The sequence below is a fragment of the Carassius auratus genome, chromosome 39 (assembly GCF_003368295.1).
Source record: "Carassius auratus strain Wakin chromosome 39, ASM336829v1, whole genome shotgun sequence".
NCBI lineage: Eukaryota > Metazoa > Chordata > Actinopteri > Cypriniformes > Cyprinidae > Carassius > Carassius auratus.
In genome coordinates, this window is record NC_039281.1 from 6,972,105 (window position 1) to 6,984,836 (window position 12,732).

General features: G+C 34.9%; 1 protein-coding gene across 1 annotated transcript; it reads left to right on the forward strand.

The window, feature by feature from the left end:
* Nucleotides 1-1,708: 1,708 nt before the first annotated feature.
* Nucleotides 1,709-12,732, forward strand: LOC113057818 (melatonin receptor type 1A). The gene is made up of 2 exons (XM_026225345.1): nt 1,709-2,553; nt 11,502-12,732. Exons 1-2 carry the CDS (start codon nt 2,289-2,291, stop codon nt 12,269-12,271), a joined length of 1,035 nt encoding a protein of 344 aa, XP_026081130.1. The 5' UTR covers nt 1,709-2,288; the 3' UTR covers nt 12,272-12,732.

Here is a 12,732-nt window from a genome sequence, read left to right on the forward strand (position 1 = left end):
GTTGTCTTTGCCATTTCCCATCTAATGTAGAAAACACTATGAAATATATAAAATAAAATTATGTTTAATATACAGAATGTACTGTATTTATTTCAATTAATTGTAATCTTATAAATTCCAAAAAATTAAAAGTCTTTTTTTTTCAGAAGGAATGCATTAATCAAGAGTGACAATACATACATAATATCTTCCTTTAAAATATAATAATGTTACATTTCAAATAAATGCTTTTCATTTAAACAACAAAAATGTTATTTTTATGCACCAAATACATTAGAATGATGATATGCTTAAATTCACCTATAACATTTAAAATTACTGAAACAATTAAATTATTACTTAATATCTCACAATTATTGTGAAAAACAGCATTGGTCAGCAAGGAATTGCTAAACTTTTCTTTAAATGTTCCTATGGTATCCAAATCTTACGGACGAATTTAAAGGCAACGTACCTGGTTTAAGCTGTTTTTCTCAATCTGTTACTTCCTGAATATATGTTTTTTTTTTTTTTTTAATGTTTTTTATGTGTTTGTTAAATGTTGTAATGTGAACGTTTTTGTGCTCCTGCTATATATATTTCATCTGTTACTCTGGCTTTCACACTCTCACACACCATGATAAACTCGCTCACATCTGGATTGTTAAATACGTACACTGCATTGCATTCATCATCATACTCTGCAAACAAAAATTAATGTGACCCCCAGTCATTTCTGGGTCAACAGATGGAGGGCAGCAGTATTTGTGTGCTCAGTTTAGTGCTTTTTTAGCACAGTCTCAAACGAGAGGAGATGAGAAGCAATTAACTATGGAGAAAATACAGTGAATATCAGTGATCAGTGAAGTTCAGTCTGTAATACATGGCATCTGTTGTGCTGCATAAAATATATGTTAGGGGCCACATTAATCATGAAATTCAGAAAATATTTTGCACTTATTTGAGGTACTTAATTATTGCCTTTATTTTTTTCTGAAAAAAAAAATGAAGCTAAACATGCATGTTTTATCTTCGACACAGAATCATACGGTAGGATTCTGTCAAAGATAAAACATGTTTAGCTTCATTTTTAAGTGAGTGGACGTGTTCTCCTGCATGTCTTGACGCTGGTATTCTGTCACAAACTTGTCAATAAACCAACTGAGAATGGCAAGATACAGGATAAAATATTTAGTGACCTTCCAGACTGAGAAAATATACCATTACCGACAACTTATTATGAGCCACACCAGCAGTCCAACCCTTCTTGAACAATCCTCATCGTAGCAGTCAAGCATCATCATATGCAGAACATATATATATTTTTTTACACTTTTTAAGCATTGCAAACCACATAAGGTGTGCACAAAATGCATGATGGATTTGAATGAGACCACACATGAATGCAGTTTAAAAAGATGCAAAGGTGTTGCATATTTGATTTGATGAATCACAACTGACACCATACACACACACACACACATGATGGGAAAAACTAACTATTTTACAAGATACTGATGTCAAGGTGAATCAGGAAATATTTATGATTTGCCATGAGACTTTGTTGGTTAGGCTAACTGTCATGAATGGATTTTAAGCTATGATGTATTTGTGATTTATAATCATATAATAAAGCGATGACCCTATACTGTCGCGAACGCCTAGCATTTGCCTAAAATATTGACACGTTATACATACTTCCAGAGTTGTGTTTCGATGTTTTGGGAGAGCGCGCGAGTGCGCTTTCACTGCGCTTGGCAAGCTGGAGGCATCAGGTGCGCTCACGTGATCAGAGCATCCTCAGCATCAGCATCCAGCTCACACGAAGACAACACATCAGAGCACACGCGGAGAGAAATGGCACATGTCTCTGGATCTCCATCTGCGCTTCACGACTAGCTGAGAACTTCTAAAGTTTGGGAGGTGTTTGTAGCCTATTTACTTCCCGGCAGTTTTTGCAGTCAGCGTTGTGAATGAGGGATACACGGTTAAGAAGTGAATGAACGAACACGAGTTTTGTATTTTATGTCTCAGATTTATGAATGGGCGTCTCGACAAGCAAAGCGTGCTTTGTAAGTTCTCACGATCTACTGAAGAGACGCTGGATTACAAACATCTCTCCGCTGCTTGTCAAGCAGGATTTTATGTCTAAGAACGAGTTAGCAATTTTATTTGAAACGACAGATTTTTTCGTTCATTCACGATTTAATAACTGCTTTCATTTGTATCATATCGACGTCCCTTTATGGCAGCAGTGGTAAGAGCGCGCAGCTGAAGTGGCGCGCGCTCCGCTCCTGCGCGGTGTCTGGATGCGCCCGCTGCGCGGTAGATGCCCGTGGCACGGAGGACCGGACCCCTCTCCGCTGTCCTGTGATGATGCATTGAGGATGGTGGAGGGAACGGACACCCCTTTGAGGAACATTTCGACAGGAAACCAAGACAGCAAGTACCTTTCTTTCCCCTGGGTGTTGACTTTACTCTCCAGTGTTCTCATCACTACGATTATAGTAGATGTTCTGGGCAACCTGTTGGTCATTGTATCGGTCTTCAGGAACAGAAAGCTCAGGAAGGCAGGTAAATATCTTATATCTCTATAATTCATCATGCTGACGGTCAGGGCTGGGCAGTATTTCAAATACAAGTATTTGACATACAATATACTATTTTTGTATTTAAATACATTTGAAGAAAAAAAAAATCAAATATATTTTGCTTTTAAACATACAATCTGAATATTTTTGAATTTTTAAAATACATAAGGTATCAGCCTACTTATTAGACTGCTGATTTCCTGCAGGGATGGGCAGTTTTTGAAATACATGTAAATACTATTTTGTATTTAAATACCTTTGAAAAATTTGTTTTGTATTTAAATACATTTAATCTTAGTAATTTTTTTTGTTTTCAGTATTTGTGTATACTTGTTGATACAGGAAATCAGCAGTCTAATAAAGAGGTTGATTGGCAAAAAGTATTTTATTCATTCTGAAACTACAAAAATACTAAGATTAAATGTATACAAAATACAAAATAGCACTTCCCATCCCTGCTGATGGTCAACTATTAATACATTTTACTGGCAAGGTTTTTTGAAGTAACTCATTATTAGAGATTTATATCATTGACTGATTCAGAACACTTTTAAATTTATTTTTTCCCCCTGTTCTTTGATAAATGAGAATAATCTGTATTATGAATATGTATTATTGTTATCACTTGGTCTGCTGGTCTTTAAACCTGAGCAACTAAAAAGTGCCCAAAATACCAAAACCAGACAACGGACCAGACTGACAAGTAAATTAATCATTAATATTTTTTATCTTCTTCTTCTTTTTATAATAATAATAATAATAATAATAATAATAATAATAAACAATTGTTATTATGAATAATAGTAGTCGTAGTAGTAATAATAATATTTTCAGCAGGGTCAATATTAATCTTTTTATTATTCTTTTTATTTAATTTTCATTTATTTAAATTAGTTTATATACAAATTTATTTAATAATGTCATTTTAAATATGTTATGCCGTTAATTATTATAAAATGTCAACGATTAAAAAAATAATAATAAAGAGCCTTATTATTATCTTTATTATTGGTATTATTATGGCTATTAATAATGATAACAGTTATCATTATTACTAAGATTATTATTATTGAATAAATATAAAATTAATTCTAAATTGTCACAGTTTTCATCTTTGTTTTGGACTTCGTTTTAAGCAACAAAAAATATATATATATATATATTTATATATTTATATATATTTATATATATATATATATATATATATATATATATATATATATATATATATAATAACAACAATAAAGAAAGAAAAATATAAAAATTGACATCAATGAATGTAAAGAAATTTATTAATTATGCAATTAATTATTTTTCTCTCAGTGCTGTTGTTTGGTGCTATTTCTTAGAGACCCATTAAATGTTAGTTTTCAAACAGACCCGATATTAAAGTACCAACATCTGATTATATGTCTGTCTCTGCTCATTATTTAAGAATGAGACACAGTAATTGACTCATCAATGATTTCCAGATCCCCGCTACATGATTACAGAAGTGTCAAACTGGAAAGACAAAAGCCTGGTGGTGTGCAGCTGCTGTGAATGCCTCTGCATGCTGCCCTGTTCACACTGTCAGTTTTAGTTTGAGTTGCAACATCTCACTCTGTCCTCCTGCCACTGGTCTTATCTCATGAACACACAGCACAGCCTGACCTTCTCCTTTTGGAGATTTAAGCTTTAAGTGGTTCTTAGGTGCAGCTAACTTGTCTGACCAACTAATGATTGACCTTTAAAATATACAAGCACTGAGGAAACGTAAAGACAAATGAGACACACTTCTCTTAATGAGCTTAGCCTCAGATCTTTTTGCATGCTAACCAGACACAGAGATCATGTAAACCTCTGGCTATTGCAACAAGTGTTGTTTAATGGAGCTCACACAGTGCTAGCAGTGAGACAGGATCATGAACTCCTGACACACTCCCAGTGATTGAGCTCCACTGTTTCGCTGCTATGTGATGTGTGTGGATGCTTTTGAGATACATCTTAGTTTTGCATATCATTATACTGTCTTGGTGTGATTATTATTTTTATTATTATTTTATGCATCAGTATTTTCATCATGTTTTCTAGTAAAATTATTAAAACATCCTTAAAATAAGGTAAATTCACTTTAGAGAAATTTAATAAGATTATTAAGGAATCCCATTTCTGCCATGGAATAATAATAATAAAATATATATATATATATATATATATATATATATATATATATATATATATATATATATATATATATATATATATATATGGGTCAAAGACGTTAAGATGTCTGCATCAAAAGAAATGTACAAAAGTGATTTTGTGTCCATAGAAACCATTAAATGTAAGTAAAATGTCTACTTTTAAGGTTTCAAATAAGTTTTTGGAGAATAAAATGTCAAAATTTGGTTGAAATAATGTTACATTGTCATTCAGTGTAACACAATATTTATGCAAAAATTCAAACAACATGCTTATTCTGACGTGTACATATTAAAATATCTAAAAGAATAATGGAGCATACTAAATTTGATTGTGTTTTATATTAGTAAAAAATTCTTACTAGCAAATGGGCAAAACCTAGGATAGTGGAAATGTTAAAAATGTAAAATTACGATAGTGTTAGGTTTGGGCTGAAAGTAATTAGTCTTTTAATATGTCAAATTAGTCTTTTAATATGTAAATATGCCTGACAAGATTGTTACACTGAATGACATTTTACTGGGTGTCTTCTGTAAATCAGGGGAAAATGTATGATATTTATTTTTTGCTCAGAAAAACAAAAGCAAAATTGCTATTAAATAAAACAGAAAACTTTTTGAATTTTTTTTTTTTTGGGGGGGGTATATATATATAAATATATATACCCCCCAAATGTATATATATATAAATGCATTTACTACTTTTTCTCTCAGAATTTTTTCAGGAATTGTTTGTATCTCACAATTCTGTGAAAAAATTACGAATTTCAAGATATAAATTTAGAAATGTAAGCTATAAACTTACAAATTTGAGATAACCTTGCAATTCTAGGGGAAACTATGAGAAATGAACTAATTGTGATAAAAAGTATGTTTTTATTATTTATTTATTTATTATTCCATGTTGGTAATTCCAAATAGAATTGCGAGATATAAACTTAAAATGTCAAAATATATATGTATTCCATGATGAAAAAAATTTGCAAGATTTAAACTCAATTTTGAAAAAAAGGTCAGAATTATGATATACAAACTCAGATTTGCTAGAAAAAGTCATAATTCCGTTTATATCTTGCAATTATTGTTTCCTCAGAACTGTGAGAAACAAAGTGTGAATTGTGCGATGATGGCTTTTTGTTCAGTGACTGAAAAAGGCTGAATAAAGTGTTTTTCTTGCCTTACTGGCAAGTTATTTATTTATTTTTTTCTTGTAAGCAAAAATGTACTTTTGATTGCTAATGAGGTTAATTTAGCCTTAATTAATTTAAGATATATTTTCTAAAAACAAATCTTAATACCTTACACAACTTAGCTTCTCAAGTAAATTTTCCTTGTTTTAAGTTTGCTGTAAAAGTCCGAAACATGTTTGGTGTAGAGGATGTTATAGGAAGTGACAAAGCTGTCTTTAAGGCATTGTATGTAGCTCTATAAATGTGTAAATATTTATAGCTGAAGCTGCACTGATCTCGTGACGTCACTTGATGCTCAGTGAGAGCCGATCCATTACAGATAGAGAGGATCTGGATCAAAGCAGTTTTAAATGTGATGAATTATTCCATCACAGGTCCTGAGATTTCAGACTGAGTGATGCACTAGTGCCAAATTCAATTTGAGTCCCATTCATATCATGTTCATCAATGGCCAGCAAATTAATTAACTGCACATAAATTCATCAATATTCTAGACCTCTATTCTTGTGACACTGGTGCTGATACAGGTCACAGAAAGCACCTCCATGACAATCCAGTCCATCATAATGCACACATGTCTATCAGTAAAAGAGTCTACTACTTTGAGCACCTAACTGAACTCCCAGAACAACGCTTTGAGCTTGTATCTAAATGACCGCCTGCAGGCATGAATTTACATGTGTCCTGTCATCACAGATATCTGTTGAGCGAGACCAGGTGATCTGTGAATTAACTTTGCAGTGCTACCTGTGCAACAGAGAAAAACAAGAATCCTGCTAAACTACAACTAGGGTTCTTCATTGTCTTCATATCATTTAACACCTTTGCAACAGGGATTTGTACAGACACTTTTCCACATGACTGGATCTGAACTGTCAATCATCCAGGGTCTAGCCTCTAATTTCTGCACCGTGATGACTGTGAAGAGAAGCACCATTATCATGTTCTTTGCTTCACTTAAACAGACCATTCCTTGAGTCCCTGTTGAAGCTGATACTGCTTCACGGATGAAACACAGTGGTGACAAATAAAGTAACAATTACGGCATTAATTTGTTGGTGATTAATTGAACTGACAAGAAGAGGTTAAGGCAGTCTGCTTAGTCTTTGTAACAAATCTAGCCCAACTGCTTCTCAAATTTAGCCCAAACACACCAAAACAAGCCAAAATGTGGTTGAAATTGCATTCCTTTTTAACTCGTGGCAACAGTATAAAAGTAGCCCAGTTACACAGAAAAACTGTGGACTTGCCAACACAGGTTTAAGCTTCATGCATTTTTTTTTTTTTTTTTTAATCAACATTTGAATATCGGTCAGTTTCATTAAACAAACAAGATTTTAAACAAAATGCTGAAAATTTGCATTTTTCATGGATTAGATTCAAAACATAGATGATGAACAAAGTAGATGGCTTCCATCAACACATCCAAAGCTTCACAGTTCTAAATCAATTCCTGGCGGACATTTCATTCAGGATTAATATAATGTTTAATGATCACATTATTTTACATATGCATCTGCTTTTATATGCGATCGCTTGTTTCTGCTTCTTCACTGTTTTCATCCAGAAATTCAGTAGCCTAATATTTCAGAAGATGTGTAATAGCTCCCTCCTACCAAATAAGAGTGAAAACACAGAGAGCCAGAAAATTCTATCAATGGAGGGGAAAGAGTTAACACTGAACCTAAAGCCATAAACTTTAATGGGCAACATTCTGTAGCTCACCTGACGAGAATTTTTTGAGCATTTTGTCCATTTTAGAGTTGCATCTAGTGACATCACATCCTGTTATTGGTTTAGATGTCTTTAGTCCATGTTCGTTCATATTTCAGTCAAACAGCACCACAGTTTGTTTGGAAGTGAAACAACACCCACTTTTCAAGGCTTCTTGGTCTGCTTTTGAGCACACAAAGGTATGGATGGCAGCATTCACATTTATTCAAATGAAGTGCTAGCAATGGTTTGCTTTAATTAAACAAACACTGGGTCTAAATTGTGATGGGTCCAGCATCCCACACTCCCAATACCTCTGCTGGAGGAGGGTGCGAATCATTTGAAATAAATGTGTTGTTCACGTAGTACAAGCCCGGCTGACACGTGAGGGATTAACACAGCTGGATGAGAAACGTGGCAGAACCTGATTTTACCAAGTGAGACATGTTCCTGGGACAACATCGTTGTTGACCCAGGAACAACATTGTGATTAACCAATCAGATTTTTAGAACCAGTTTATAGATTTTGTGAAGTTTACGCTTAAAATCAGTGTTTGGTGCTTGTACATCAGTGTCATTCATCTATCATTTCCTCTGATTTTAGGGATTACTCATGGTTAAGGTTAGGTTTAGGTGTAGGGATATGGTTAAGAATATATTTTTAGAGTAAAATGTTGTTCCAGGGTCAACAAAATATGTTGACCTAGGAACACATCGAACTTGGCAAAATCAGGACGTGCAGAAACGTGTGCTCAGTAATTCAATCCAAGAATGTACAAGGCAATACCGAAGTACCTGGAGAGTTGAAAATTGGAATTTAAATAGATAAAACAATTTCATTAGTATGTTGGTGTAAATCTGAATTTTATTTTGAAAGTCAGCCCACTTAAGAGACACCACACAAGCACTGAATGTAAAAAGCCTCGTGTTCAAAGCGCTCCACAGGCACGGATGAGATTTCATTGTTTTATTAGATTTCATAATCTCATTGATGTAGTTACACAGAACTAGCAAATCTTTTCATTAAAGAAGAAAGGCCAGTCATTTGTCTTATCATGTATGCATGTGATCTTGAGCTGCGTGAACATTGTAGTGGAGTATGAAGACATTACTCAAACATTACAGGATCCAGTTATACCGTGTAGGTCATTGCTTTGAACCTCATGGATTTGTCTTTTCACAGTTTGATATCGATAATTAAAGCACATGAGGTTTGTTTGTGACTCATATCAAGCACACCTGTTTGCTTTGAGTATATCACTCAGATTTGTCAGTAAAAGTATAGAATGATAATCCACACATGCACACATTTTGGTGATTTGTATGAGTGCATGCTGTTTTCATGTGTCAGTCGGGTATAATGCGGGTCTATTACATTACTCTGATTCAGGCCTGAAACACCATGAAAGTAAAGTTTGCATGCAAACATTTTGCATTCTGAAATTTGGCTGTTATACCTGGAGAAAATAATCTCAATGACATCTGCTCGACTGGCACAGGAGCCCCAGGAGTGCGCAATCTGACTTTTTTTTTTATTTTTATTTTACTTGAACCAATAATGTCTTGCAGCCAGGGGTGACAATAAACATAAAATTTCTCACGAGCAAGTTTTGAAGGGGACACCAATAAAACAGGCAAAATTGTACTTAAGGATATGTGCACAGAGAGCAAAGCCTTACTATTGCCTGGAGAACGTTCCATTATCCTTCTTCTCAAAGTTTCTTTCTGGTTCAATAAAAAAGCTGACTAAATTGACCAAAACATTCTTCAATATTTTTGAAGTTGTTTACACAATCAAGCCACCAAAATACAATGGAATTTGAATTTAACTTACACTTTTATTTATTTATATAGCACATTTAATAGCAATGTTGTTGCTTCACAGTTAGAATTAAAACATGCATATATAAAAACATTTGCCATGCCTTGCAAAATGAAGGCATACACACTCTTACACCCCCATAAAACTATATAGTGAGATCGTTATAAACGTGAAAGACAGGGGAAAAAGGCAGAAAATAATAATTTATTATGTCAGTGACTGATTTGTTCAAAAAGTGGATTCATTCAGTTAGGAAACACCTCCTCAGTGTGTGTTTCTCAATGACGCAATTAGTGCTGTTACTGCTGTAGCTTAGTTTTCAACTTTTGTCGTTGGTGAAATAGAGCTAAACAGGCAATATGGTGCCTAAAATGCACTTAACATTAACTTCTTGTTTATTCAATTTTTACAAAAATCTAAATCACATTTGTTATGCTAATATCTGCAGAACAACTGAACTCCCGAACTGACTCAAATGATTCGCGAAGCAGCTCCGAACTCCCGAACTTACTCAAATGATTCACGGTCCGAACTCCCAAACTGACTAAAATGATTCGCGCACCCGCTTTAAACTCCCGAACTGATTCAAATGATTCGCGAAACCGCTCCGAACTCCCGAACTGATTAAAATGATTCGCGATCCCCAAACTGACTCAAATGATTCGCGATCCCGCTCTGAGCTCCCGAACTGATTAAAATGATTCACGCTTCGAACTCCCGAACTAATTCAAATGATTCGCGATCCCAAACTGACTCAGATGATTCGCAGACCCGCTATGAACTCCCAAACTGACTCAAAAGATTCGCGATCCCGCTCCGAACTCCCGAACTGATTTAAATGATTCGCGAACCCGCTCCGAACTCCCGAACTGATTCAAATGATTCGCGATCTCCAAACTGACTCAAATGTTTCGCAAACCCGCTCCGAAATCCCGAACTGACTCAAATGATTCGCGATCCTGCTCCGAACACACGAGAACTCTTTGACCACAGCTGCTGTGCTTCACAAGCTCTTGCAACAGCTCAACACTGGTTTTCTCTGAGGTGGTCGGATTACATCAGATTGTGATGTATATATGTATATGTATTTATGTATTTATGTATGTATGTTTCTCGAGTGTCTCAAGACACTCATTCAGTGTTTCATCCTTCAGAAATCATTCTAATTTGCTGATTATCAATATTTAAAACATATGAGTACATTTTTCAGTATTCTTTGATGAATAGAAGGATCCAAAGATCAGCATTTATTTGAAGTAAAAAGCTTTTGCAACATTATACACTATATCATTCAAAAGCGTAGAGTCATTATAATTTTATTTAAAAAAAAATAAAAATTGTGGAAATTAATACTTATATTTAGCAAGGATTCTTTAAATTGATCAAAAGTAATGATAAAGACGTCATTTTACAAAAGATTCCTATTTCATATAAATGCTGTTCTTCTGAACTTTCTATTCATCAAAGAAACCTGAAAAAAATTTACTCCGCTGTTTTTGACATTATCATTATAGGTGTTTTTTGTTTTTTTGAGCAGCAAATCAGAATATCAGAATTATTTCTGCAGGATCGTGTGAATGGATTGGACCAAACAATTTAAGAATGTGTTTTCTTTTTTCTTCTTCTTTTTTTTACTGTGCATAAATAAAAAATAAAAAAAACTTTTGTGGTGGATATGATTTTGCCAATGTATTTTCATGTATACAACTACTTCACATTTTGTCAAACTTTGCTAATTTGAATGAATTTGCAGGATCTCATACATTTTCATATGATTTGCTTACACTCCGTTGACTCCGTTTTTAATGTTATTAAAAATCCTACATTTCTGTATGAATCACATTATACAAATTCCTACGCAATTGCCACTTCATAAAATAGTTGAGTTTCCAAATGAGATCATATTGGATCTCGCATAACTACAAAGCAACTGTTTACAGCTAGTTACCAGGACAGATATCTAAACTCCACACAAATCCCCATACACAGAGTTTTCACTTCTCGCTTGCTCTCGTTTTTACAGGTAATGCCTTTGTGGTGAGTTTGGCGGTAGCAGATCTGGTCGTGGCCATCTACCCCTACCCGCTCGTCCTGACCGCCATCTTCAATGACCGCTGGATCGCTGGTGATATTCACTGTCAGATCAGCGGCTTCCTCATGGGGCTCAGTGTGATCGGCTCTATTTTCAACATCACAGGCATCGCCATCAACCGCTACTGTTACATCTGCCACAGCCTCAAATACGACAAGCTCTTCTCCAACAAGAACACCGTATGCTACGTCATCCTGGTCTGGGCGCTGACTATCCTGGCAATCGTCCCAAACTGGTTTGTGGAGTCTCTGCAGTACGATCCACGTGTCTACTCGTGCACCTTCGCCCAATCTGTGAGCTCGCTCTACACCATCACGGTGGTGGTGGTGCACTTCATTTTGCCCATCGGCATCGTCACGTACTGCTACCTGCGCATCTGGATCCTCGTCATACAGGTGCGCAGACGGGTCAAGCCCGACAGTCGGCCCAAGATCAAGCCTCATGACTTCCGGAACTTTCTCACCATGTTTGTGGTGTTTGTGTTGTTCGCCGTCTGCTGGGCTCCGTTGAACTTCATAGGCCTGGCGGTGGCGATCCACCCCAGACTGGGTCAAGCTATACCCGAGTGGCTCTTCACTGCCAGCTACTTCATGGCGTACTTCAACAGCTGCCTCAATGGCGTTATATATGGAGTGCTAAACCACAACTTCCGAAAAGAATATAAAAGGATAATACTTGCTATTTTCAAGTTTAACTGTTGAGTTTTCACAATGAGACAAGCACTGTGTCTTTCATAAAACTTGTAAGTTATTCAAAAGTGACTGACTTATGAGTGCAGCGTAATGATGCATCTTTTTTTGATTTTAACGATATTCTAAATATGGACATATTTTTGAGTCACTGTATTTACATGCTTAAATTTGCACGGAATGATACATGTTTTAATTGTGCTCCTCGTTACATGATCATCTACACAATATGTTCTTATTTACAAATTTAATTGGCATCTGAATGTAGAAGTCCATTAGACGAATCAAAACATTTTTTATTGAATTAAGATCAGTGTACTTGATATATGTTTTTACAGTCAGATGCCTAAAAATGTAGATAAACCTTATACAAATATATTTTCCGAAATGCAACTCTTTTTACACGTTTATTTTTAACATTATTGTACGGATCACAGAGTCTCACTTTTCTCAGATATTTAGGAGAAAGATCT